The sequence below is a fragment of the Procambarus clarkii genome, chromosome 20, assembly GCF_040958095.1.
Source record: "Procambarus clarkii isolate CNS0578487 chromosome 20, FALCON_Pclarkii_2.0, whole genome shotgun sequence".
NCBI lineage: Eukaryota > Metazoa > Arthropoda > Malacostraca > Decapoda > Cambaridae > Procambarus > Procambarus clarkii.
Genome location: NC_091169.1, coordinates 23,607,525 through 23,634,104, shown reverse-complemented (window position 1 = coordinate 23,634,104; position 26,580 = coordinate 23,607,525). Strand labels below are relative to the sequence as shown.

General features: G+C 38.8%; 1 protein-coding gene across 3 annotated transcripts in view; it reads right to left on the bottom strand.

The window, feature by feature from the left end:
- Positions 1 to 5,110: 5,110 nt before the first annotated feature.
- The window catches only part of alpha-Man-Ib (alpha-Mannosidase class I b), a 35,548-nt gene continuing 14,078 nt past the window's right edge, over positions 5,111 to 26,580 (bottom strand). For all 3 annotated transcript variants that reach the window (XM_045738147.2, XM_069327712.1, XM_045738148.2), the window contains exons 2-11: positions 20,181 to 20,321; positions 19,895 to 19,953; positions 19,557 to 19,651; positions 18,858 to 19,037; positions 16,636 to 16,784; positions 16,171 to 16,359; positions 15,503 to 15,690; positions 13,976 to 14,267; positions 12,941 to 13,084; positions 5,111 to 10,860 (exon numbers count right to left, since the gene is read on the bottom strand). In XM_045738147.2, the coding sequence (XP_045594103.1) occupies positions 10,642 to 10,860; positions 12,941 to 13,084; positions 13,976 to 14,267; positions 15,503 to 15,690; positions 16,171 to 16,359; positions 16,636 to 16,784; positions 18,858 to 19,037; positions 19,557 to 19,651; positions 19,895 to 19,953; positions 20,181 to 20,321 (1,656 nt within the window). In that variant the 3' untranslated portion in view covers positions 5,111 to 10,641. The remainder of the gene's footprint in view (positions 10,861 to 12,940; positions 13,085 to 13,975; positions 14,268 to 15,502; positions 15,691 to 16,170; positions 16,360 to 16,635; positions 16,785 to 18,857; positions 19,038 to 19,556; positions 19,652 to 19,894; positions 19,954 to 20,180; positions 20,322 to 26,580) is intronic.

The following is a 26,580-nucleotide window of genomic DNA, read 5'->3' as shown; positions in this document are numbered from 1 at the left end:
CAGTGTGTATACAACCTGAGCATACTAAACCCGTAGTACTTGTAGCCTTATGTAGTACGACGTTTGTCCCGAGAGTGATGCCTGCACCACCACCACTCACTCCCAGCAGAAGACGAGAAAGGGAAAACCACATATGAAAACACCAAAGGAAGATAGTAGAATCGAGCAAGAATTAAAAAAATATCTTTACACCACCGCCCGAGACGAGAACATGCAGGCAAGAACCACCAGCTACCACGAAAAAATGCTGTCAAGCCACGAAAAGATAGTCAAGATGATTAAAAAGACCCCCACAAGCACCGAGTGTCTTACACAGACCAGAGCAGTCTTGTCATGCAGCTGGTTAAGTCCTGGCTCTCTCTCTCTCTCTCTCTACCTCTCTCCCACAACAGTGTCTTCTCTCCATAACTACTCTTCAGCTCTCCATAACTACTCTTCAGCTCTCCATAACTACTCTTCAGCTCTCCATAACTACTCTTCAGCTCTCTATAACTACTCTTCAGCTCCCCATAACTACTCTTCAGCTCTCCATAACTACTCTTCAGCTATACTTCCCGCTCCCTCCAGCGGGTATCTCTGCTGTATTGTATCGTCTGTGTAAATTACAAAATGCATAGCCCCAATTTAGCGGCTCTACAAGTGCCGTCCTCGAGAATAGATTAGCAATAAGAGGCGTCAGGTGCGGCAACCAGACAGGTGGTCACTGCGGAGGAACACAACACTTTTCACCCTCTTCATCACCACGAATTCGACAAGTTATAGAGCACGTCTTGGCAACACGCTGGCAACACTGGCAACAAGTCTTGGCAACACGCTGGCAACAAGTCTTGGCAACACGCTGGCGACCAAACCACACACGTCAACAAATGGCAACTCTTGTAAATAAATGGTTAATAAAACTTTAATGTATTCAATAAAAGTATAGAATCCCACCATTGCTTCTGATAACTGTACAAAAAGGCGCAGTTCCAGATTGCAAATGTCGAAGACTAACTGGTGACATGTGCAAATAATAATTGTTGTTATTATTATAACACAAATGATAATTGATGCGACACTACTGGTGAGAAACTCTGGGTTGTAAACGTCACGCTAACAACCCTTAATATTCACGCTTATCCTCGTTAAGGGAAGGCTATGAGCAAGCAAGATCAAGGATACCTGATCAACCAGGCTGTGACTCATACGTTAGGCTACGAGCAGCCGCGTCCAACAGCCTGGTTGATCAGTCCGGCAACCAGGAGGCCTGGTCGACGACCGGGCCGCGGGGACGCTAAGCCCCGAAAGCACCTCAAGATAACCTCAAGGTAGGTAAGGTAAGCTATATACGTCCACTCTTGTTGAATTCCTGCCACATCTCGCTGGTACATGAACAATTCTATTTAAATTGTTTATTATTATTGTTCAATTTTAGTTCTGGATAACATTAAAGTGAAGTCGGACTACGATATAAGATTTCAGCTTTATTTAGGGAGTGGAGAACCCCAGTGGAGCACTCGACGCGATCAATACAGTTATCACATCTTGAGGACTAAGCTAAGGTTGCAGCAGACATGTTCTTGTGCAGGCGACCACTGCAATGATCATCTCTCACCCGGGGTCCATATATAAACTTGAAATTTCGTCATAGTTGCAGCGAGTCTAAAGCTCTGATCCCTTCGTGGGGCATTGCGAAGGGTCGGTGAACTTTGAGAGTACCAACCTCTCCTTCACCCTCCCCACTGGGACAGCTTCAGGAGGGGGTAAAGCTGTATGAAGCGGTGAGGGTAGGCACAGTAGTAGGGTGGGCGGGTTTGAGTGGGCGGGCCAGCAGTCCTGTTTACTGGAGGAGGTGTGGCCTCTACCCCGCCCCCCCCCCCCCCCACGGCGCCACACACAAGTATTGATCCTAACCTTCATGCAAAAACAAACAAAAAACGCAAAAATTAAATTCGTCACTAAACTGAAACGATATTGTTGCCTGAAACAAGTAATAAATTAAATTTAAGTCCATTGCCAAGCGCTGGAACCAGAAAATGATAATTCATGCAGACACCTGTGATAGGTTCGTGCCAATAGGCTCACACACCTTTGGCACCTTGAATAAATGTGCACTTTAGCTCCTGAAGGAGGTGGGGAAGGAACTCATTTGGCAAACTAGACCCCCAAAGATAACCAGAATCCAGTTCCAGCACTTGTGTGTGGTGATTTAGAGAGGAATGTCTGTTGTATCGAGGGAACGCTCGCTCCCCACCTCTGAGAAGCGCCAAGAAGTTTTTGAACAAGTATTTTCTTGGATATGTGCATTTTGTAAGCTGTTACACAATTTTCTAAGTTAAAGATAAATATATAATCCAGTCCATTGTGGAGATATATGTACTTGGGGGGAGGGGGGCGGTGTGCAGGATAAACATATCAATAGTGACACTAGCTCTCCACATATGTCAGTTACTTAATTTAGAAACTGTACTTGTGGTCGGTCTCGAGCCCATTGTTCATGTGACGATGGGTATTGAATTTTGTAACTAGCTCATCAAGACTGTAACTTGCTTAGCTAAATGAATTATCGGGTTCAGTCCCTGAACCCATTATGTGCCTCTAACTCTTTCCACTACCGCCCACAAGATGAGTATGAGGTGCATAATGAATGAAATACCTTACCTTGCTATGATTTCGGGGCTCAACGTTCCTGCGGCCCGGTCCTCGACCAGACCTCCTTGTTGCTGGACGGGTCAACCAGACTGTTGGACGTGGCTGCTCGCAGCCACGTCCAGCTTTGAAAGGGGCAGTTATTGTGCAGCAGTTTTCCACTGTAGAGCACTAGCGTCTTGAAAAGTATCATCGTTCGTATAGCATCTCTGGTTTGAATGGTTCTTGTTATCCAACCTGTCATTTTTCTTGCAGTTGTGAGATACTTTATTGTGTTCTTTAAACGTCAAGTCTTCCGACGCGTGTACATCCAAATCATTTATATTGCCTTTTCGTTCTAAGTTAAGATTTGGCTGCGTTTTGAACGTGGTTTCCATTTTTATATTTTAATTTTTTCCGTGGCGAAGGAAACTAAACTAACTTTGGATAATTGTGTATATCGTCTTGAAATAATTATATACGGATCTGATGTGTGAGGCCGTCATTAGTGAGAGCTGCGAGTTAGTGTGTGTTCCTTAGACCCCCCCTCCCCCCCCCGTCAGGTAGGCCCAGAAGGCTGTTCCTAGTGAAGGAGAGTCCAAGGTGGAGGTCAGACCACACCCGCCCCGCGGCACCCACCGACGCTCGGTAATTATCTCCATGATAATCATATTGCAGGATTCTGGGACGGGGGATGGTGGGGGACTGATGGTAAATATGGTGAAGGAAGATGAGAGAGAGGGAGCAGACAGTATTACCGGCGTGGGACAGGGAGGCGCCGGGCGGCTGTGTTTACACCACACTCTTGTGTCACCCAAAGCATTTTATAATTAGTGTAACAATTATACATTCAATTATATGTTAGTCTCGTGTTCTTTCCTTTTTATAATTCTCTTGTTTTGACTTCAAGCTTTTCAAACATCCATATAAAGATTACATCCATATAAAGGTGTAATTGAACACGACTAGCATGTGTGTTTGAAGCACCACACACATGTAACATCACTAATGCAGACTTTTTTGAGTTTTAAAAGCTTAGAAACAAAACAGTATGTTTGTGTATGGTTCCTGTAGTTGGGGACAGGAAGCATGTCAAGGTTTCTTGAGTTTCCCCAGCTAGGCCAGTGACGTGCCTTCCTCAGGACGCAACCCACAATAATTGTTGTTGTTTTAGATATAGCCACTCGGAACGAAATGTCCATGTAGCACGGGCTATAGCGAGCCCGTAAAAAAAAAAAAGTTGCCAAAATCTCAGGTATATATTTACTGCTAGTTAACAGTCATCAGGTAAAACGAAGCGTGCATAAGCCTCTCTGTCCTGCCACGGGAATTATCATAAATTTAAGGCCAATGAAAACTCGTGGTAACACAATCGCCTCGCACTTCGCAGGTGATTTGGCCTAGGTTCGTATCCTGGGACGGTGAGGATTGACTATGCGCCAATCCTTAACAGGGAGGTTTGAGACCAACATTTACGTGACTGATCAGGAATATTAGCTACAACCAATGAGTTGGGTGCATAGTACGGAGCAAGAGTTTATAGCAGTCTCGTACAGTCTGCAGTTCCTTCATCTTTCAGCGGGTTCCAAAGTCCGGCTTTTACATTAGGGTGTGTCCAACATTGCGGTGGATGGTCTCCCTCATTTCTGTTTCATTGCCAAGAAGTGAACAGTAAAGTAGCGTCCTTCCATTAGCTTTGTGATATGTTCGGTTACCCCAAAGTGGACCGCCTCACTTCGGTGTGGAACTAGCGGCTATTAATTTATGTGGACCCATTCACCAATTGCTAGGTTCTCATAATGGATTCCTTTCAGCTGGACCGGGTCTGTGGTTGGTTTTGTGTATCGTTTGCTGTTTCACAAGTTGTCCCTGGCCTTTTTTTTCATATTTTTTTAAACCTCCGGCCTGTTCATACTCCTGAGCCATCGTAATCTTTGTAAAAGTTTTGTTTTTTCTCTCCTCTCCTCGTTTTCCTACTGTCTTTTCAGGCTTCTTGAGGGTTATCTTGAGATGATTTTGGGGCTTAGTGTCCCCGTGGCTCGATCCTTGACCAGGCCTCCTTTTTGTTACACACCCCCAGGAAGTAGCCTGTAGCAGCTGTCTAACTCCCAGGTACCTATTTACTGCTAGGTAACAGCGGCATCAGGGTGAAAGAAACTTTACCTATTTCTGCCTCCACCGGGGATTGAATCCGGAACCTCAGGACTACGAATCTGAAGCACTGTTTGCTCAGCTGTCAGGCCCCCTAAAATACTTGGCCCCCCCCTAAAAATATTAAATCTATACTGTGCTTTCTGCACAAAGTAAAGAAAGCAGCCAGAAATGTTAAGATAAATCTTAGAAGCAGCAGCAATAAATAACTTACTTTCTCTCTCTAATACCCCTCCTACCAACAAAGATGATGTGAAGAGGACGGACAAAATAATGTATGTTCATGTAGTAATACAATGAAAATGGAATACCAAAAATTAGTTCTCTCCAAGGATGTATAATAAACAAAATATTTAAATAACACATTTGTATATTGATACAATATACCAAGAAAAAGTCTGCATTATATAATTAAATTTCAATAATCTCTCCTATATTTTAACAATTAAATCTTCAATGCCTGATAACTGTATGTACAAGTAAGTGGAATGAGGTATAATGTAACAAAATCTAATTTATATTCAGTTAAAATACATTTTATAAATATAATGAAATGTAAATGTGAGCATTAAATATGTCTCTTTAATGCATTGTATAATGCATTATAAAATACATTGTATTTTTAATCTTGAACATTACAAGAAACTATGGTAAATAAATGGTTCTTCATAGAATATTGAATGTGTTACTTGTAGCATTATCATGAAACATCAGTCACAACACAACAACCTGGATCTTCTCAAATTATAATTTTATACAAAATTCAAACACTATAATTATAGCCACACGTGCACACACACACACACAACAAAATGTCACACAACACTTTATATGTTTTGCTATATTGATTATTTGAAAAGCAAATGTAAAGTCACCAAGTTTAGAAACATTAAAATTTAAATGTCTTCTTGCCAAATATTTGTCTTAAGTTAAAGTGAAGTTCAAATATTACAGTATATTAACTTTAATAAAAGGCCAGTTCCATACTAGTTCCTGGTACAATAATGAAATTTTAATTATGATAATACTGCACACAATTTACACTAAAGGCCAAGCACAAACTAAATGGTTAGAGTAATTTTCTCCAATAACCAACACACAGGATTAAAAATATTCAGGATAGATTTGCAGCCTTGGTATTGTATTTCAATGATTACAGTAAATTTATGTAATGTATATCATTAAATTATTCTATAAATGGTTGTATTTGTAAATTGCTTCAAAATATCTTATTTAAAGGTTTGCTTTGCAGTGCATATACTTGTAGTTTGATAAATTTCTAATACCCAACTAGTCTGTGCTTAACAAATAGCATGAAACCTGTAAACTGGAATCTTAACTTGGGAACTATCCTCTCATTGTATCCATTGGTTGGATTTAAAAGGCCATTTGGATATTGCTGTAGATAAATTGAAGAGAATTAAATATACAATCATGTTTTAATGGTATTACAATTTGTATTTTAAATGTTTGCATTTGGCTCCATAGGTCAGAAAAAACTGCAGAGACAAAGAGTGCAGTTTTTTCTTTTATAGACTCCTACCATTCTCTTCAATCTTCTAAAATTTCTACATAACAGGAACCAGGCAGAAATGAACTGTTTAAAATTTGGTTGCTATGGAAAACACTCAAGCCTTTAGTATGACAGGTGGGATGGGGGTGTGCTGGGAAGGATTTTATATTAACAAAATGACAAATGTCTGGTAATGTCCCCTATACAGTAATTTGGAGTTCTTGAATCACTTCCATTATTTCTGCTGTAAAAACAAACATCTATTTGGCAATGAATATTTGGTCATTAAAATTCACAGTGCATCCAGTACCCTCTAGTTTTTTAACCTTTAAACATTTCCACACAAAATGCATGTTTGACATTGTTCATTAGGCAGTATTCTTGTTGTTTCTTAAGTCTTATTTGTTTGTTTTCATAGTTTACAACACTTTATTGTAGGGATTTTCCAGGAGAAATGGAAGGATAATTTAATTCTTTACCTCTTTTTCTGGTCTGGCCCACAGTAGCTCCCTTTCCCCATTGTTCTCTTTTGTGGGTAGAGGAGTTAGGCTCAGTTTGGTGGGCTCATTAATTACAGGCTTACAAAGTTTTCAAGTAACCTGGGCTGCCGTGTGGTGGCAGACAGGAGCATTATGAGTAGCATCTTTGCCCCACAGCAATGGTTGTTTGCTTCATTAATTTCTTCAAGTAACTGCTAGTTTTGCTGTGCTTATGCTTTCCTCTCATTTTGGGATGATATATGATTCCCAAGTCCCTTGCCCCAAGAGTGTCAGCTTCTGATCAGGATTCCTGGTAGACACGGGTATGTCACAGAGGACCATTGCATCTCCATACAGCTTGGCTGGACCAGCATTTACCTCAGGAATGTACCGAGATGTCCCTCTCAGAAAATTTCACATCTATTACTTGCCAGCAACTACTGATAGCATTCGTTTCATAATTATACATAAAAACATAATTTACGGTAATGGTACATGTTAACTGTTGAAGTATTACACCCATCTCTGATTGTACTTTCTCTAAATTATAGTTGGAGACTGGTGTTGGGCAAGTACACTCCTGTATGTGCAGTGGCAAACTGAATGCAGCTGGAAAAATATTAGTACAAAATTCAGTTAAAAGCTGAAAAGATTAATTATTTGAAAGAAATTAAAAAAATAATATTCAAAGGATATTCCATACTAGTTAAGTAATTTTCAAAACGTGCTAAGCCAATATGCCTATATAACACTACTGTATCTAGGTTACAGATAAAAACAAATTATATATTGTAATATTAAAGATGCAGATATAAGAACAGGGTATGAGGTATGTTATATAAATCTGATTCACTAAAAAGTGTATCTAATCTTATTAAAGGGATTTATTGGAAATATAATATATAAGATGGAAATAAGAGTATTTCATGAGGTATGAGAGCAAGGAGTGGAGCATTAAGGAAGTTTCTTTTTCGTCAAATGACTTGAGACAACCTAATATGGCCAATACACAAGCTGGCTAATACGCTGTATATTCATAATGCAACTTTATGATAACAAAGACAAAAGTTAGCGATCACTGAATTTATAGAAATATCATCAGAGATGCAAATTTCAGTACCACATCTGGAGGAGTTTCTGTATGGATATTTAAGGTTTATCCACTATGTTACTTGCCTTTGGTCCCATAAACCTTTGAGTTCGTCAAATTTAAAGTAAAATTGGTCCATTAATCAAGGTATTCAGACACACCATATGAATTTCTGACTTCAGTTACGAGCATTTGGGAATGTAAGCATGAAAGATTAAAAGGACAGTAATCTTAAATGCCTGTTACAAGTTAGGGGGCAGAGAAATGATAATCCTGTATTACAAGCAAAAGTTATATGAAAATGATTCATTTAATATAACTTAAACATTAAATTTTATTGTAATGTGGAAAATTAATACTCGATAGAAACGACTACTAATTCTCATTTGCCATACTGACAAAAGTATACGTACCCCTACAGAAACATATTTTGCACACAATTTTTCATATTCACAATATTGTTAGTGTTGACCTATGTTGACCAATAAATTTTAAGTTAATGAATGTTATATTTTATGAAACAAGTACATAACAAGATCCATAATCTCTTGGAAAAAACACGAGATTTATACCTGTATTTCAATTCATTCATTCCATTTAAGTAACTACAATAAATATATAAACACATTCACAAACTCAAGAGCATCCCTTAAATAATAACTCTGCATATCTTACAATTATTTTAAGATACAATAAAAATTATATATATGGACAGAAAAAATCACAGATTCGAAGATGAGAGTAATGAAAGAGATGGCTTTGGTAGACCCTGCTACACTACACAGGTCATATTAAAATCAATACTCAAGTAACTGGTGTGGAATAAACTGCAGTGAATATTTACCATACAGTATTATCTTACAGCAGAGGAGTTGCCATTGTACAGTTTACACTTTGTGATGCAGACTCGAGTTCGGTAAGAAAATTGATAATTATTTGAAACGTAGGCAAGAAAAAATAACCCATAAAATTATAATATTATGTCATTTGAAGAAAATTATGCCTTTTCAAAATTATAAAAAAATCTACATGTTATTGGAAGATAATTTACAATAACATTAGAATATTACTAATCCATTTTTTATATTGCCTCTTGCTCTATTACTCTACTGTTTTTTTGTTTTTAAACATGATATGCAACCTTATTTGTCACTGGTACACTACTATTATTTTCCTCAACGACTTTCAAGAGTGCCAGTAGATGTCTTCATAGATTTCATTGAAATGTACCTCGATCTACACAAGATAATGCTTTTACAGATATTTTGAGCCCCGATTCTGAGTAGACATGCACAATGGATTACACATTTGTAAAGATTGTTTTCTTTTTAAGGATAAATAAAAGTTACTGATAGCAACTTTCCACTGAGCTGGTCTAATAAAGTTGAATGGCAGTCCATATATTACCTGCATATAGAAAATGTTCATTGTGTATCTAAATTTTGGCTGAAAGTCGAGTTTTTACCTGGTGTAGGCCTACAGTATATTCATTACACTGCTGCAAATTGTCTTGGTAATAAACCTCTACAGTTTTACATTACTACTCTTAACTGTTACTCAATAGTGTGACGAAATTTATGTTAAATGCCCTTTATATTTCCCCTGATTATTCTTTTGGTCTCCCTGCACCAAAACTCACACCCACAATCATAATACTCTCACACCAACATGGTGCCTGTGTTCTTCCAACACTCAACGGGGCGTTGGTGGCTGAGTGGACAGCACGCTAGACACGTAATCCTATGGACTGGGGTTCGATTCCCGGCGCCTTCAAGAAACAAAATTTCTTTCACCCTGATGCCCCTTTACCTAGCAGTAAATAGGTACCTGGGAGTTAGACAGCTGTTATGGGCTGCTTCCTGGGTGTGTGTGTATGTGTGTGTGTAAAAAAAAGAAAAATTTAGTAGTTAGTAACAGTCGATTGATTGACAGTTGAGAGGCGGGCCGAAAGAGCAGTGCTCAACCCCCGCGAGCACCACTAGGTGAAGTACACCCATAATCATAATACTCTCACACCAACATCATGCCTGGGGTCTTCCTGTGCGTACACACTCAATAATGATCATAACATGTACACACATTTACACCATCATGCTGGCTTAAAATGGATGTGTTATACAGTAAATGTACTGACCGTTATCGACTTGCTCAACATGCTGATGGACGGAGACATTTCTTGTTTTGCCGTAACCAGCACAGTATGCAGGGGTGATTAACATAATACTGTACTGTACTAACATTGCTCAATAGCATCTAATATGAAACTATTGTATGGAGCCCCTGCTATGAGTAACAGTATTGGACTACAGTATACAAATTATGAATTGCCCCCCAAAAAAATTTAAAATCACACACCACCCATATATCAAACTGAGGATAACAAACCGGGTTTGGCAGTCAATTATTTAGAACTTGCATATTAAAAGCAAACACAGCTTAACACTGTACAACAACTTCCATAACAAAAATATATATACCTGTACTGTCCATTAGATTAAAAAAATTATCAGTTAGAATTTTAAATATGAACTGTAAACAAATTTTGTAATTAAAACTAATGGCATGTAAAGTACCCTCATATGAAGGTCTTGTGAATACTGAAATACTCAGACTTTCACATTAACAATATCACAGTCTACCTGCTTATCTATAATATTTAAGTATAGTTTCGCAAAGAAGCACAGATTGGTTTCTCAAGTCATGCGAATTACTATTAAAAAAGAACCATTAATATACCATAATTTTTAGAACAATTAAAACATTTCCTAGTAAAGTTGATTATTATGATATGACTTGTGAGACTAGTGAGAATATATTGGCAAGAGATGAGCTTCACTATTAAATACCCATTTATCAACACTGTATGTACTTTGATCTTCCATAAATAACAGATAGAGATATTTTAGTGTTTCTCCGAGGAAAAATGACTCCATCTTGTCTTTAGGCTTGGTGTCTAGAGTGCTTCTCACATTGCCTATTGATGTGTAGCCATTTTCTACTCTGCAGTAAGTTTCTATGCCCTGAAAATAACAATTATTTTTTATATTTTCCAGAGCAAGGACATTATTATGCATATTTAAAGTTTTTTATAGATCATACCTCATTTCCAATTTTCATAGCACAGGAAGCATTTACCCAAGATCAAGAGACCAGTACAGGAAAAGGAGGTTCATGAGAACCAGAATGACACCCATCCATATATCACACCATCCACACTCAAACATCACAGAAAACCAGCAAAGACACCGAATGGCAAGAAAGGCTTTACAAACCAAGTGTAAAGAGCTCTTCTAGATTTAGAGCCTCCCGCCTGTCCCCCTTCTTGAACACTGGTATGACATTCACATTTTTTCCTAATGGCTGGGAATTAAAGAGACTAATATGGCACTGTATACAAACCACCTTTGCCAGGGGTTTGAAGTTTTCCCACAGTTTGTTGTTACAATGTTTGGCCAGGTTCTATTGCCGTTGGTATGTATAGTTTCCTTAGGTACCTCTGTGCTTTATCTTCAATAACCATAATGTTGCTCTTCATTGTGCCAATTCATCCTTTGTCACTAATACCTAGTCTTGATATTGGTTCAGTCTTTAGTGGGCCAGTCAAAGGTTTAGGGCCCATGCAAGAATATCCCTGAAAAAATGGGGGAGGGGGGTTCTATCTTGAAAGTATTTTGGAATGGTTGCCACATTCCTCATAGACTTTATTTTCCCAAAGACTGTTTTCTCCATTTTTATCAAACTGATTAATTGAACTGTTATGCCTTGGATCTGCCTTATTTTCAAATGTTTTCTCCATTTTTCTCCCAACAAGTGTTTCTATTCTTAGCTTTTTTTATTTTTAGTATCTCTCCATTTGCTTCAGTTCTTTGTCAATAATTTTGCCATTCTTCTTTGATTCGTGGAATGCTCTGTTGAATAATATAACAATTCTGCTCTTATTACCTTCGTTTATGGTATAAACTCTTATGCGAACACATATTTCTGGCATACATGACCCATCATTTAATTTGTTGTCCCTTCTTCGGACCTTACCCACTGAAACTCCTGTAGGAAGGTCATTGGCTTTATGTAATCTCCCATTCCAAGCTCTATTTTCTTCCTGGCAGGCTTATCCTTTTTCCCACCTACATAATATACAATATATATATATTAGTATAGTTAAGTAAGATGCAGTTGTCATGGTGTGCTAATTAATCCTTATGAAACCACAAAATACATTCGATCAGGAATACCTTGCACATATACAAGTGTACAGTCCCTGGTGGCACACGGTTAACACACTGACCCCGTGTCTTGTGAGCGATTTTGTCTAGGTTTGAGTCCTGGCTGGGGAGGATTGACTGGGTGCCAATCTATAACTGTTTGCCCTTGTTCACCCAGCAGTAAAAGTGTACCTGGTTGTTAACTGGCAGGTCATGGTCCAGGGAAAATTAGTAGGGGTAAGGCTTACCGTGAGCTATGGGAAGGGAAAGTGCTTGGTCTGCTAACAGGAGTCAGAAATATTTTGCTCCTGTATCCATGGGAAGCAACAACAACAAAAAAATGTTGTATGTAAAAAGAAAATCCAGATATGGGCCAGTATTCAAATAAACAAATTCACACACATTAACAAAATGAACTTGTAAAGCATACATACACTACACTAAATTCTGATGAGCAACGAAGCTTGTGCCTCAGCCAAGCCAAATTATATTTTACCAGTTAGAATCATTGACTTTGCAAAAAGTTGAAATTTTGTACAAAATTGGCAAAAATATAAATAGTTATATTCAATTGTATAAATAACTGCTCTCTTCTAAACTGCTACTGTAGTCTGTAATTCATAATTATTGCAAAATCCTCCTTTTAATAAAACCAAATGTACCTTTGTACTGAACTAATATGCGAGACTGAATAGAAAATTTAAAAATATCCAAGAACATGGAATATTCTACCACCCCCTACAGAAAACAATTCATATAATTTATCCTCTCTTAAATCTGAAATCTGAAGCCCATGCTTCAGATTGTACATTAGGCCTTTAAAATTTTGTACCAAGTTAAATGCTTCTTATGCAGACATGTAAATCTAAATAAGTATAATCTAAATATAATAAGTTACCTGAAACATCTGCCAACCCCAATCTTGGTATGTTTTATTGCCGGTGAGATGGTACATGTACCACAGACTCTCCAGTGTTTCCGGCCGCAATAGGTAATGTGCATCATTGTTCTTCACAAAGAAATCCTCACTGGTGCCTGTAGGCTGCATTGTTACAATATTGTTATTTTTACATTTACAAATATTTCATATGCAATCTAATACCTAAATATAAATTGTTTTGACAACTGATATACTTTTTTTTTTAAGTAATGTTAACTTTCTTGGTGGTTAAGCATATGAAATGACTTGAACAATTATGGTGCAACACATGAGAAAGTTTAGAGGCAAAATAGCTACCATCTTCCAACCCAGGTTCACAATATATTTTGTCAATACTTAATATTATATATGAGCCAATTTTACTATGTAAGCACCACATCAAATAACAAAGGTTGTTGAGCATGTGAGAGGCATTGCCCAACAGCACCTAGTATCAAAGTTTCATGAATGATTGTTATAAAACAACTTGAACACCTTTCATGACATCATAATTAAAGCAGTTTATTAGAGGAAAAAAAATCTACAAACTAGTCCTGTGGACCGCATAATTTTCAATAGCAGTGCTTCTCTACCCTTGTTTCTTCCCCCTCTTCTGCAGCCCCTATAATTTGTTATAAGTTGTTTCTGTAACTGCAGTGTATGACTATCTCCTGTACCCTCACCTGGGGTTTCCCCCATAACATATACCATGGTTACCATCCCATTTGTGTACACTCTTGTTTATGCCATATTTCATTAAACCTATGGGGGTCTTTCATTACTCTATTGTCCTTTGATTAGAATTCCGTTGAGTATAGAATGCGTATGAGTACTTTTGTTTCAAAATAAAGTGAACTTGCAAACTTGAAACATCACATAAGCATTTAGTTATGGATGACAAATAATGTTTCTAGATTCTAGATTTCTTAGTGAGATGTGTGGCTAATATTTATCCTATCGTGCAGTGTTCTACACAAATAAAATTACTATGGTGTATGTAAATAAAAACAATACCTGCGTATTAAAGTATGTTATTTCTGGAGCCAGGTTGGTGGGCTGGCGAAGCCATGTGAGAGTACAGGTGTACATCAGCTGTTCTGCTAATTTCATGTGGTGTTTTGGCATTCCATAATGAACTCCAAGTGCAAGAGTTCCTGGAAGATAACATGTCAGCTCATCCATCTTGTTTACAAAATTTTTGCTACTGCCATGAAGCTCTCCGAAGAAAAGGAGATTGCTGGGTTCTGTTCGTGCTGCCAAGCGGTGCTCCATTCCAGAAACACTTTCATTGTAATCGTCTCTAAGACTGAAAATAAGATTTTAGTTATAAATGGAAACAATAATAAATAAACAAAATGACTAATTTGATAATATTCTATAACACTGGAGAAACAAACCCAAACACCTGAAAATAAGTTATGTACAAAACTGCATTTATGATAAATTAAAACTATTTTTGTTGTATTTTGGGTATAGATACATAATAAATGCTTGGGAAGGTTAGGTTAGGTTCCTAATTTGAAAAAGATTATAATTTAATTATATAATAAGACTAATTTGATTATATTAGTTCCAGCTAGGTTAAGCTGGATTTAGTTTGATTAGGTTTAGTTATGCTTACTTTAATTACATATTTTTATGTTAAAAAATTTAAATATGTAAAAGTAATAAAATAAGTAGAATCAAGTAAAATCTTTTATGTACTGTACTTAAATCGAGGAGGCAGTGAATCCTCGACATAGGCTACAATTTGATTAGACGAGTCCAATTCTGAACCAAGACATACAGTATCTTATTTAGCACTTCAACACATACATGCCATGTGTCACACATTTTTGAGGTGGGAAAACATCAATGAATCTGGAGTGTAATATGATATTGTGAATGCTGGAGACAGATAACAAAAAAGAGAAAGCAATCAATTGTGTATTTGTCACATCATTCAAATTATAGAAAAACTTACTACAATACCACAGTATTAGAATGAAGGTGAAAAAAAGATAATACACTTACACATGTATTGGATCTTTTTTTCATCTTCATTAAAACTATAAAATATCGAGGCTCAACAAGCACCACAACACCAATAGTCATCTACTGCTTCGTGAGATAATGTCTATGGTGCTCTTAATAAATTCCTACTTCAGTAATAACATTTTTAGTATCATCTCTAGCATGCACATCTGCATAGATACAGTATTCTCATTTAGAAATGATATTCCTGAGATGCACATTCAGTATGTCAATAATTTCATTTAGATCAACCCCTAAGATTTTGAGATTTAATGTTTTTACAGGCAACTTCAAGTTTTCTATTTTTAATTTTATCCTCCTATTATAGGGAACTAATTAGGTTATTGATGACCTTCTTTCCACAGAGTATGACCCACCAATCATTTTAATTCTATCTATCCTGATTTGTATTATAAATTATTAATTTCCTCTCATAAAACTATTCTAAGTTTTGCCCCTTGTTCTCATATACATTCACGGAAAAAATTATAAAACAGAGCCTATACAACACTACAATATGTAACTTACTAATCTTTGGTGCGGCCAGTTTGGATCCACTGTTTAAGCAGGTACTCGTAGTAGGAGTCCCCTCTGGCTCCTAGTGTGATAGTAGAGTGTGATCGCCACTCACCAGTCTGGGCATTGATGAAAATCGGAACCAAACCCTCGGTCTTGGGTAATTTGTGGATGTGCTCACTGACAAAGTTAACTTTTTCCTGAAAAAACAAATTTCCTTATCAGTCACATGCACTGTTAAATAATTAAGCACCATCAATTTTAAATCTAGTAACTTTTTCAATACATAAATAAGGTGGTTCATTCTCAGGATCATAAATACAGTACAGTTAAAAGTAAGAAATAGATCATTTAAATTTCATCTTCATACATTTAAAGATAAATGCTTAAGTTGAAAATTTCTTCGTCTAAAACATTTATGGGTCAATTATTCCATTCACTACATCATGCCCAAGTGACATCATTGTTTCATTACTGAAAGATTTACAGATGAACAGCAAGAAACTGTCAAATGATACAAGAAGCCTATATGATCAGGAATTTTAAGAATTTAATTATACTTTTGGCTTCTAAATTATCTTGCACAAAAATTAATTCACTGACATGTAATTTACAATGTATGTGAATATATGGAATACAATATATAGAATTGGTTATAAATACAATAGAAGTATTCTAACCTCATATGATGGGTTTCCAGTGATACGTGACAGATCACGAAATTCCAGCTGAATAGTTGTTACTTCTGAGGTAGAGGAATCTGGTCCCCACTTCGGCTTAGAGGCTCTTCTGGAGTAGAGGTTTACATCAGCATAAGGCACACCTGAACCACTGTTAAATCCAGCAATTAATCGATCTCCTAAGTCAACCTGCAAGACAATAGCGTGCAATTTTAATATCGTACATGTTTATAATCTTGAGCTCTACAAAGTTATTTTTTTTGCAAGGAATCCAACAACATACTGATGTATGAAATTCCCTGTAAAACCAAAATGAAATAACTGTGGAGCAAATTGAGCCATTTGGTTCAAAAGAAATAATATCCCCATCACTTTCACTGTGATCAAGTGATTCATATAAGAAAAACAAAGCCAGCAAGTTTTCCTAACAAAAATAAAACAGAACAAAATACAAATGTTTCTTACAGCTTTATCAAGGAAAACCTGCTCCTTGGTGAGGTGGTAAGCAGACAGCAGACCACCCAACACCCGTATGGTAGTCTCAAACAAGTTGACATCTTGATTTAAGTTGAAGTGAAGCTGTGTTGAAACCCATTCTTGTGCCTCGCTGAACTCTGTGTAAGATTGTTATCATTCACAAGGGTAAGACTATTTATTAGTTAGGTTTGCCATTATGAAGATATGACCAACAAAACCTTCATCTTTAATGTTATCTTCTATCTACCCCTCTCATATCTGCACTCCTATTTCTTGATCATTAATTTAATATTTGTAACATTATCACAGTTCTATTTCCCATTGTGGGGAGGAACCTGCCAGAAAAAAACGAGCATTGAATGGTATGAAATGCCTCTTTCTGGTAGAGCCCCAGTACCTCCTGGAGCTATATTGTTAAGATTGCACCATGCTAATGGGTCACATCAGTAATGGAAGTTCTGGTGTGCCTACTGGAGACCAGAGCCAGAATCTGGCCACTTCACAGGGATGCAGGTAGCTAGTGATAATTCTCTACTACATCAGGAAAGCAACCAAAAAGTCAGTGAAGCTTTACAGACAACTGGAGGGTTCACAGAAAATGAAGCCTCAAAACCACTAAACTTGGCAAACGATTCCCATGGATCAAGAGATCCATTCAACCTAGCCCAAAACTCGTTAGTACCGATCACCACCACTAGGCAGCCTGACTCCTGCATTCACCAGGTTCCCCAAGTCAGTTCTAGAACTGATGAACCCACTGATGAACTTGGAAGGGCAGGAGAGAATCAGGGAGCCACTGGGTCTCCATCAGAGGCATTTTATTACACTTAATACTGGGTTTCTTAACTGCCAAAACCCCAGAACCCAAATATCTGCCCAGGTATGAAGAAGACAGTGACCAAAGCCATGCATTTGCAAATACCATAGGCCCAAGGGTAAACTGCAGGCTCATTAGATTTAACCAAGTATAAACCCCACGTGCTGGGGCTCTTCGGAAGAACAGTCGCTAAATGCAGCCAAAACAACTAAACTATGAATGGAGACTATACATACCGAATAAACAACACACGAACCCCAGTGTACCCTATCACAATTAAAATTAATCCTAGCCAAGAACCCAAACAGAGGAATCGAGGATTCATGATTAGTGCAAGGCCAGGCTCTCCACTTTGGTCGCTTGGCCTCTCATGGGTGAACTGAACACACCAGAGAAGATAACTCTGACTATGCAAGGGCAGTGTTTGTGGGGACCCAGGGAAGGTAAGTTCCCTGAGCACATGCAAACTGAAATGCAATAAAAGCCAAGCCCACACAACAAGCCAGATAGAAAATATGTACGTGAAGCTAACACGAAAACAAAGAACTTGACAATAAGCAATTGACCCGCATAGGACAAACACAGCCCAAGGATGGCTAGCACTTAGCTTGAAGCCCCATCACTGACAGATTGGAGCATTACAAGTGGGAACGTCCCACTTTAACATCAGCAACAGAACCGATTGGTCAGGGAACCCGGCTGCGAGGTGGGGCCAGGATGCCTAGCAGTGGTAATCAGTACTGTACTAACAAGTTTTGATTTAATTGAGTGAATTCTTTGTTTGTGAATCACTTGCGGAGTTGTTTGGCAGTTTCAAGGCTTCATTTTCTGTGAACCCTCCAGTTGTTTGTAAAGCTTCACTGGTTTTCTGAAAGCTTTTCATAATGGGGTGGTGTAGTGTCACCTGCTCCCTGCACATCTATGAGGGGGCAAGGCCCTGGCTCTGGTACCTGGTAGGTCAAACAGTACTTCCATGACTGACATGACTCTTAGTATGGTGCAATCTCAGCAAAATAGCTTTAGGGAGCCACTGGGGGGGGGGGGGGAGAGGCTCATCCAGAAAGTACATTTTTATACTGTATATGTACACAACAAAAAATAAGTATCAGTTTAAATTTTATGTCCAGCAAATGCATTTACTTAGTCTGCTAGAAATCTTCATTTACTTCTTCTGGAAATGAATATGGAAACCATTCTACCAGAATGAAAATTAGGTATTGTTGCATTCGAGTGGGAATCTACAAAATTTAAAACACTGAATTCATGTTATTAATTCTAAACAAAACTTGGGAACAATACCAATTCCTTTCCTTTAATTTGCAAAGTAGAAAGTTAAAAATACCTCTATTGAAGCACCTAGATCACTTGAATTTGTACACACTTTTAAACTCACCTTCCTTGAGGTCCATAATCCACAAAGTATCAAGCGCATCTACAAGTGTGAGCCCAAGGCGTAACCAATCATTTCGTGTTCTTGATATCGGCTTGAGATGATCATGACCCCATGCATATGTCTTATAGCCTTTCCAAGCATGTTTCATGGCTGCAACAACTGCTTCTTGTCTTGCCGTTCCTGTTAATACACAGTATAACATACAATTTTATATTATGTTTACATTTGATATCTTTTGTACATGTAGAAATACTGTACTTACATTTATATATATCGTATAGACATATTTTGTGCCCTCACTTACCACATGTTATAATTATTTAAATGCTTATTAGTATATCAATCATCTAAAAATAACTATGTAAATATACTTCAGATAATAACCAATGCCTTTCTCTTCTGATAATGAAATAAAGCCTCTGAAAATCAATTTGAGAGTAGTAACAAATGCTTTGCAAATTCTTAGAAAATACAAACTTTGAATTATACTCAATACTAAACCAAAAAATACAGGCATATTGACTGCACAATCACCTGTATTTCACTCAATATCTGAAATTAGCAACATCGTGTCATATACAGCTGCAAAGTGGTGGTAAGTCTCCCCTACACAAACAAATGGACAAGCTTTATAAGCATCAAACACCATTGGGATAAATACATGAGACAGTTGCACCTTCAGTAATTAATAATACATACTTTTTTGTGGAAGTCCCGGGGGAGGAACAATCTGATCTCTTCCTTCTTTGATGGCATCTTTCTTGGCATACTCTTCATTCTCAACTACTTCTTCTCTATAATAAATTATTTTAAGTTGTACATCATGGAGGGAGTCAGAAAAGTCAATTTTGCTTTCTACTAAATTTGATACGATACTACACGAGTAACTAATGCACTTAATTTCCTTGTCATTGGCATGTTACTACACTATTCTAACATTTTATATTAAATATGGCCTAGCCAATTCTATTTGATATTATGAGGGTATAGTCACTTTCTATTTGATATTTAACAAACATCAGTCAAAATATACTCACTTTTCTTGCGGGTTATCGGGGGGATGAGGCAATAACGGAGGCGGCGTCAAGTTATTTTCCTACATGGAGAAAGGCTATAAGTGTTTTTCTTCCTTTCTTTTTTAATATATACACAGTAAACAGATACTGTATGTGAACCTCCAAGTATGTATTTTTAGATATGACATTATATATACAGTATATATATATATATATATATATTATATATATATATATACACAAACTAAATACAACAAAAGGAACTCCAGCCTATAACTGGTGGAGGTTCAAATGAAAATTAGCTCACCTGTTGATAGTTTGACTGAGAAACTGCAGGCGCAGCAGAAGGTTCGGCATGGCTGGCAATGGCATAGGTGAGGGCCACAATGGCCGCCACTCCCAGCATTAATAACACCACTCGCTGCAGACGAGGCAGCTGGTTCCACCGCTGAAACAAAGTAAAATAATAAAATACATACCATAGATAACATTGGATAACCATATTATAATTGAGAGAGGAACCAGCTAACAAGAAGCAGTTTTGCTTCATTAATAACTGGCATTTCATTCCAAGTCTACATGTAAAGTACAGTGTACTAGTACTGGAATAGTGCATCCTCCAAATTCCAGAACTCCATATAATGGGTCATTCTAAATTACTAATTAAATCTGTCGACTGGATTCCCCCTTAGAAAAACAGATTCCAGAAGAACACTATGAAATACAGATTGTAGGCAAGTCAAAGTAATTTCCATCAAATCATATCTATTTTCTTATTTGTTGCTAATCTTGTTTTTTATTCTTAAATATTCAAAATAAATTATATTTAAGAAATCTTTTATTATGTGTGTACTGTGCATTATAAATTCTACAAAAGTATTTGTGACATTCTTCCTAGGTGTTTCAACTACAAGTGCACAAGTGCCACCATTGCCATTTTCATGTGTGCACATCTGGCTGACCTCTTGCTGCAACTGTTTTCACCAAATTTTCGTAGTATGCATAATTATTTCTGAGCTGAAACCATGCCGTTTAGCAACAGTAATATTGGTAATATCAGTAATGTAAGTGAAAAAATGAATAACTTTTCCTTATTTAATGCACAAAAAATATTTGTTTATATATTATTTGTGCCAAAACAAGCAGAAATACTGTATAGTATATATTGTATTATTTTTAACAAGAAAAATCTAAAAAAATTGGTATTAAACCAACCTGTCCTCCTACAAAGAATGTTGCTTTTCGCTTGTATGCGTTCCCAAGGCCAAAAAGTGACGTACTAGAAAATGGAAACGGCTCGCAAAAGTGATGTACTGTCCTGTTTTGGGTCCTCTGGCTTAGTCTGATAGGTTAGGAGAGGACACTTTAAATTAACTGTTTTCTTGACGTTGTGGAACCTTAAGTGGATGGGCTGATTAAACAGCCTAAAAGCCAAAATATTCAGAAAACCAAATTACAAGTAATTTTGGATTCGCTAAAGTGTAATGACCAGACACTTGGCCTCTCCTAGTGTGTATTTATACATATAATGCTTATACTGTATCGAGCCCTCCCTCCCCCATGATGCAACCCCACAAGCTAACTGGGTGGGGTGTACCTACTTACTGCTAATTGAACAGGACCATGAGGTGATAGGAAATGCACCCAACCATTTGTGTCCCGCCTGGGATTCGAACCCGGAATTCTCAATTTTGAGTCGAGAACAAACCCGACTACTACCGGGCCCATCTACATGGATCCCGGTAGTATGCACGGGAATGCACCCTCTATTTGAAAGCATGTAATTTTCATTTTTTTTTTTTAAATATAAGTACAGTGGAGAACAAAAGGAGAAGCTCTAAAGTCATCAAAACCCAAAGTTTGCTCATGTTAACCTAGCAAGCCATGAGTGTTGGACCACCCATCAACTCATATTGATGTCAACCTTAAAATGTTTTCTGCATCAATAATTCAGCTATCAGTGCATCAACCATCCAGCCATGAGGGCATTGACCATCCAACGATGAGAACATCAAACATCCAGCCATGAGAGCATCAATCTTCCAGCCATGGGAGCATCAACCAACTATCCAGCCACGAAGGCATCAATCATCCATCCATGGGAGTATCAACCATCCATCCATGGGAGTATCAACCATCCACCCATGGGAATATCAACCATCCAACCACAAGAGCATCAACTATCCAGCCCCAGGGGCATCAACCATCCAGCCATGGGAGTATCAACCATCCAGCCATGTCAGGGGCATCAACCATCCAGCCATCTCAGGGGCATCAACCATCCAGCCATGTCAGGTGCATCAACCATGCAGCCACGAGAACAAGAATGTGACAGATGCTGGTTACCCCGAATGTTATGCATTCAATCTTGTAACACTGTACTAGTCGCTGGCTTGTCGAATGTTACACATTCACTCCTGCAACAAAGTGCAGTTGCTGGCTTGGTTTAACACCTATTTTGCAACCTCCCCACATGTCGGGTCAGCAACAGTTGCCGACCATCACTGCATCACTAGCAGCAAGTGAGTGTGCACATGTCTTTCGTGGCTATGATAACCAGTGCTGTGTAAGGGAGTGACTTATTATATCAAGGAAAAGGCGTGCTGTAGGACTGTTGCTAGACACATTCTACAGTTTAGTGTTTAATGTCAACCATACGGGTCTAATGACGTGTGGCTTATTTGTTAATGCTGGGCTAAGAGAAGCATACAAGAACAATGGTCAATAAGCTTGTATTTAAGGGTCATCTTGAGGTTATCTTAAGATGATTTCGGGGCTTTAGTGTCCCAGCGGCCCGGTCCTCGACCAGGCCTCCACCCCCAGGAAGCAGCCCGTGACAGCTGACTAACACCCAGGTACCTATTTTACTGCTAGGTAACAGGGGCATAGGGTGAAAGAAACTCTGCCCATTGTTTCTCGCCGGCGCCTGGGATCGAACCCGGGACCACAGGATCACAAGTCCAGCGTGCTGTCCGCTCGGCCGACCGGCTCCTTAATGTCAACCATCTGTCAAATTCAAGGGCTCACAGGAAACAGTTGTTTTCACTGTCACTCTTAGTGGTCATTTTCTTTATTTAGTGCAGCACTGGTTGAAATGAAAGGCACTTCCATTTTAACCAGTGTATAGCACATATATGAACTATATACTATATCAGGCCTCAGCGTGTATAGGTCTAGGATAGTTAAGTTAGGTTTTATAAGCCACAAATACAAAGCCTTTTCCGGTGTGTCCAAATTCAACAGTACCAAATTCTACTTTTTAATTGTCCATTACGTCAATATATGGATGGTGGTCTACATGGTTACTGTAAGTACTACACGCTATGCAGTCACGCTATGCTCGTCATGAACCACGTGACGAGCCTTTGATCAGTCAACTCTTATTGGTCACAAGAACACTGTTCACACCCATGACGCAATTCCGTAGGATTTCCGTCTTTCCCTAACTTTGACCCAAAACCTGATCCTGTGAATTATATTCAGCGTACAATTTGCATAGACCTGACAAGAAACCATCATAGAAGTATACAATAATACTCAACAATCAAGGAATGGTCCATGATTGCGTATCTTATTTACTTTGTCAGTACATACATTCATTGGTCTCAAGGACACTCGGTATAATTTGCTTAATATGAATTAGTGGCCTAAAAATTAATTAGTGGGAACTTATTAGATTAATTGTTGGTGGTAATTTGAGGAAGGAAATACAGAAAGTGAAGGTGGGCAGTGAAAGGTGTCTGGCGTGGGAGTGAAGGGCGCCACCCACCGTAAAAGGTCAGTCCAAGGCTATCTCATTGGTGTTGCACCTATCACAACGTGACCTGGCCAGGCGCCACGTGACCTGGCCACGGGCCACGTGACCTGGCCACGGGCCACGCGACCTGGCCATACACCAGTATCGAGCTACAGGACGCGCCATGCAGCCCTTCAAGGTTATATAATCAGGTTTGCCTCTCCTCTGGTTACGCTTACCTCAGCATGTAGGCATTGTCAAAATTCAGTTTATATTGTAAATGCAACATTACACAGGGTAAGCAGATCACAACCCTTCCTCATGTAACGATAGTGCTTACAGTAACTTGTTGAGGGAAAATACCAATATGTAGTGATGGACCACCAGTACACCACTTTTTTGTACATTTAATTTGTCCAAAAAAAATCAAGCTAAAAAACAAATATTACTAGGCCCAGTATAGCACATATTACTAGGCCCAGTATAGCATATATTATATAAAGTAAAATCTGGTAAACTCGGGTAATTTCTATGGTTTTAGGACAACTGTTCTCTCAACTAATAGGTGGCGTTGTTTTACTTTATGGTAACCAACGTTACAAGTACAACCTACTATGAAAAGTTGGCAAATATGTTTTCTATATAACAGACTAGGTTATATTAGGTTAGGTTGCTTGGGTTCGTGGAATTTCTGATTAGGTTACCTAGGTTGGATATTTTACGGAGTGACAAATCAAGTGAACAGACTGGTGTGACGGCCTCTGTCTGTCTGTCTGTGTGTGTGTGTGTGTGTGTGTGTGTGTGTGTGTGTGTGTGTGTGTGTGTGTGTGTGTGTGTGTGTGTGTGTGTGTGTGTGTGTGTGTGTGTGTGTGTGTGTGTGTGTGTGTGTGTGTGTGTGTGTGTTGGTGTTGGTGTTGGTGTTGGTGTTGGTGTTGGTGTTGGTGGAGGGGAGCGTGTACACACAGCACGTTTTCACTGGTGTGCACTAGAGGTGGGCCAAGACAGCACCAAACACGCTCAGCCTTGGGTTTTTTGCATCCTCAGCGGAAAGTGTGAATATGGAGGTCAGTGCGCGCGCGCTTTCTCGCCTAGGAGAGGGAATGTGTCCCAACGGTCCACTCCCGCCATTCTTGCTCTTGGAGTTGCGAGTCAAAGTAGCTTTCATGACAGGTGCTTCCAGCGCGTCCCATTTCCCTACCCCTCCACCCCAATGATTAAAATTATATCCTTAAGATTATATATCCTATATTATCTTATCAAGACTAATAAGAACTTGCTTACCTATATGAAATTTGAAGCTCGGGTCCTGCGCCCGTTTATGTGCCTCTGTAACCTTTTCTCTGACCACACTTCAGGAACCTGTACACCAGTTGATTGACAGTTGAGAGGCGGGACCAAAGAGCCAAAGCTCAACCCCCGCAAGCACAATTAGATGAGTACAATTAGGTGAGTACTTGTTTAAGTCTTCCTGCAATATCGTGCAGTCGTCGTCAGTCGTAACCTTCTCATTGCTTTTTCCCCCATCATATACAAACATTTCCATACAAGCTCTGGCCTCCTCGGCAGGTCGCTTCACGTATATGAGGAACAGTCGAGGTTCAAGGACCCAGCCCTGTGGGACTCTTGGGACTCCGCTTACCACTTCCCTCCACCCTCATATTTCCTCTCACTGGGCCTTGTCACCCCTAATAATCTCTCACTGGGCCCTTCACACTGATATTTCCTCTCACTGGGCCTTGTCACCCCTAATAATCTCTCACTGGGCCCTTCACCCTGATATTTCCTCTCATTGGGACTTTCACCTTATTAATTCCTGTCAATGGGCCGGTCACCCTGCTTCCTATTCGCTGGGTACTCTGATGCCCAGTGAAGTATCTTCCCAGTTATTCCGGCCTGATTCACCCCTTTATGCATCAGTTTTTCATGAGGAACAAAGGCTTATTGACCGTGTAAGTCATAAGAAGATGTAGCCCACCTGGACCTCTCTCTCCTGCCTGACCTTGGTGACTTGTCACTGACTTAAGAGGATTGCCAGGTATGGTTTACATTCCTGAACCCCGTTATGAAGTATTCCTCTCCAGATACTGTACAACTAGTCATTTTGTGTCCCATACTTTGCAGGGAATGATGCACGTGTGACAAGTGTAGTTTAGGACATCCTGTGTCTCCTTGAATACTGGCAACATGGTTGTAGTTTTCGAGGTAATCTGCAAGGTCTTCGTTCACTAATGTATTATAGAGTAGACAATAGGTTACATAATTTCCCAACTGCCTCTTTCATAAGTAATGGTGACAACAGATATTGCCTCTACTGGTCTTCTGACGCCTGTGGGACCTTTTGTTTCAATGCTCACACATGTCGTTGTCACTCTGTGACGGTATCTCCTCTTCTGAGATTGGTAAGTTGGTTGTTATCTGTTTTCTTATGCTGTTGTACAATAGCTAAGGCTGTTGTTTCCGTAAGGCTGTTATTACATTCACAATCTGCCTGTTTTTCTCCCGACTCTTCTTACAGCCTCTGTGTTTGCCTTAGTACTCTGCTCACTACTTTCCATGCATTCTTTTCTCGTGTCTTTGCTTCCTTGCACAGTCTGTTGATCCACCTTGCTCTACTTGTATATCTCTATCATTAATCATCTGTATTTATTCGTGGCGTTTGTACATTTATGAACATTCTCCATCTTATTTAGTCTTCCCCTCGAATTCATTCTCCAACTGTACTGAAAGTAGACAGTAGTTCGTCTATTCTCCCGCTTATAGTCTCGTCCCCTTCTGAAGCCGTTATGGTGCAGTGATCGCTGGCAAGCTGCCAGTACACTAAACAATAGGAGGAGCAATTTTCTGTCATTCAGTCTGCTCTTCAAGCACTTGAAGCAATCGTACTTCATCTTGTTATCGTCTCTACTCTAGGTCTACGTTGCTTGGTTATCCTCAACCCTTTCCGTGTTGTCTGCAGTAAAGCATGTTTGAG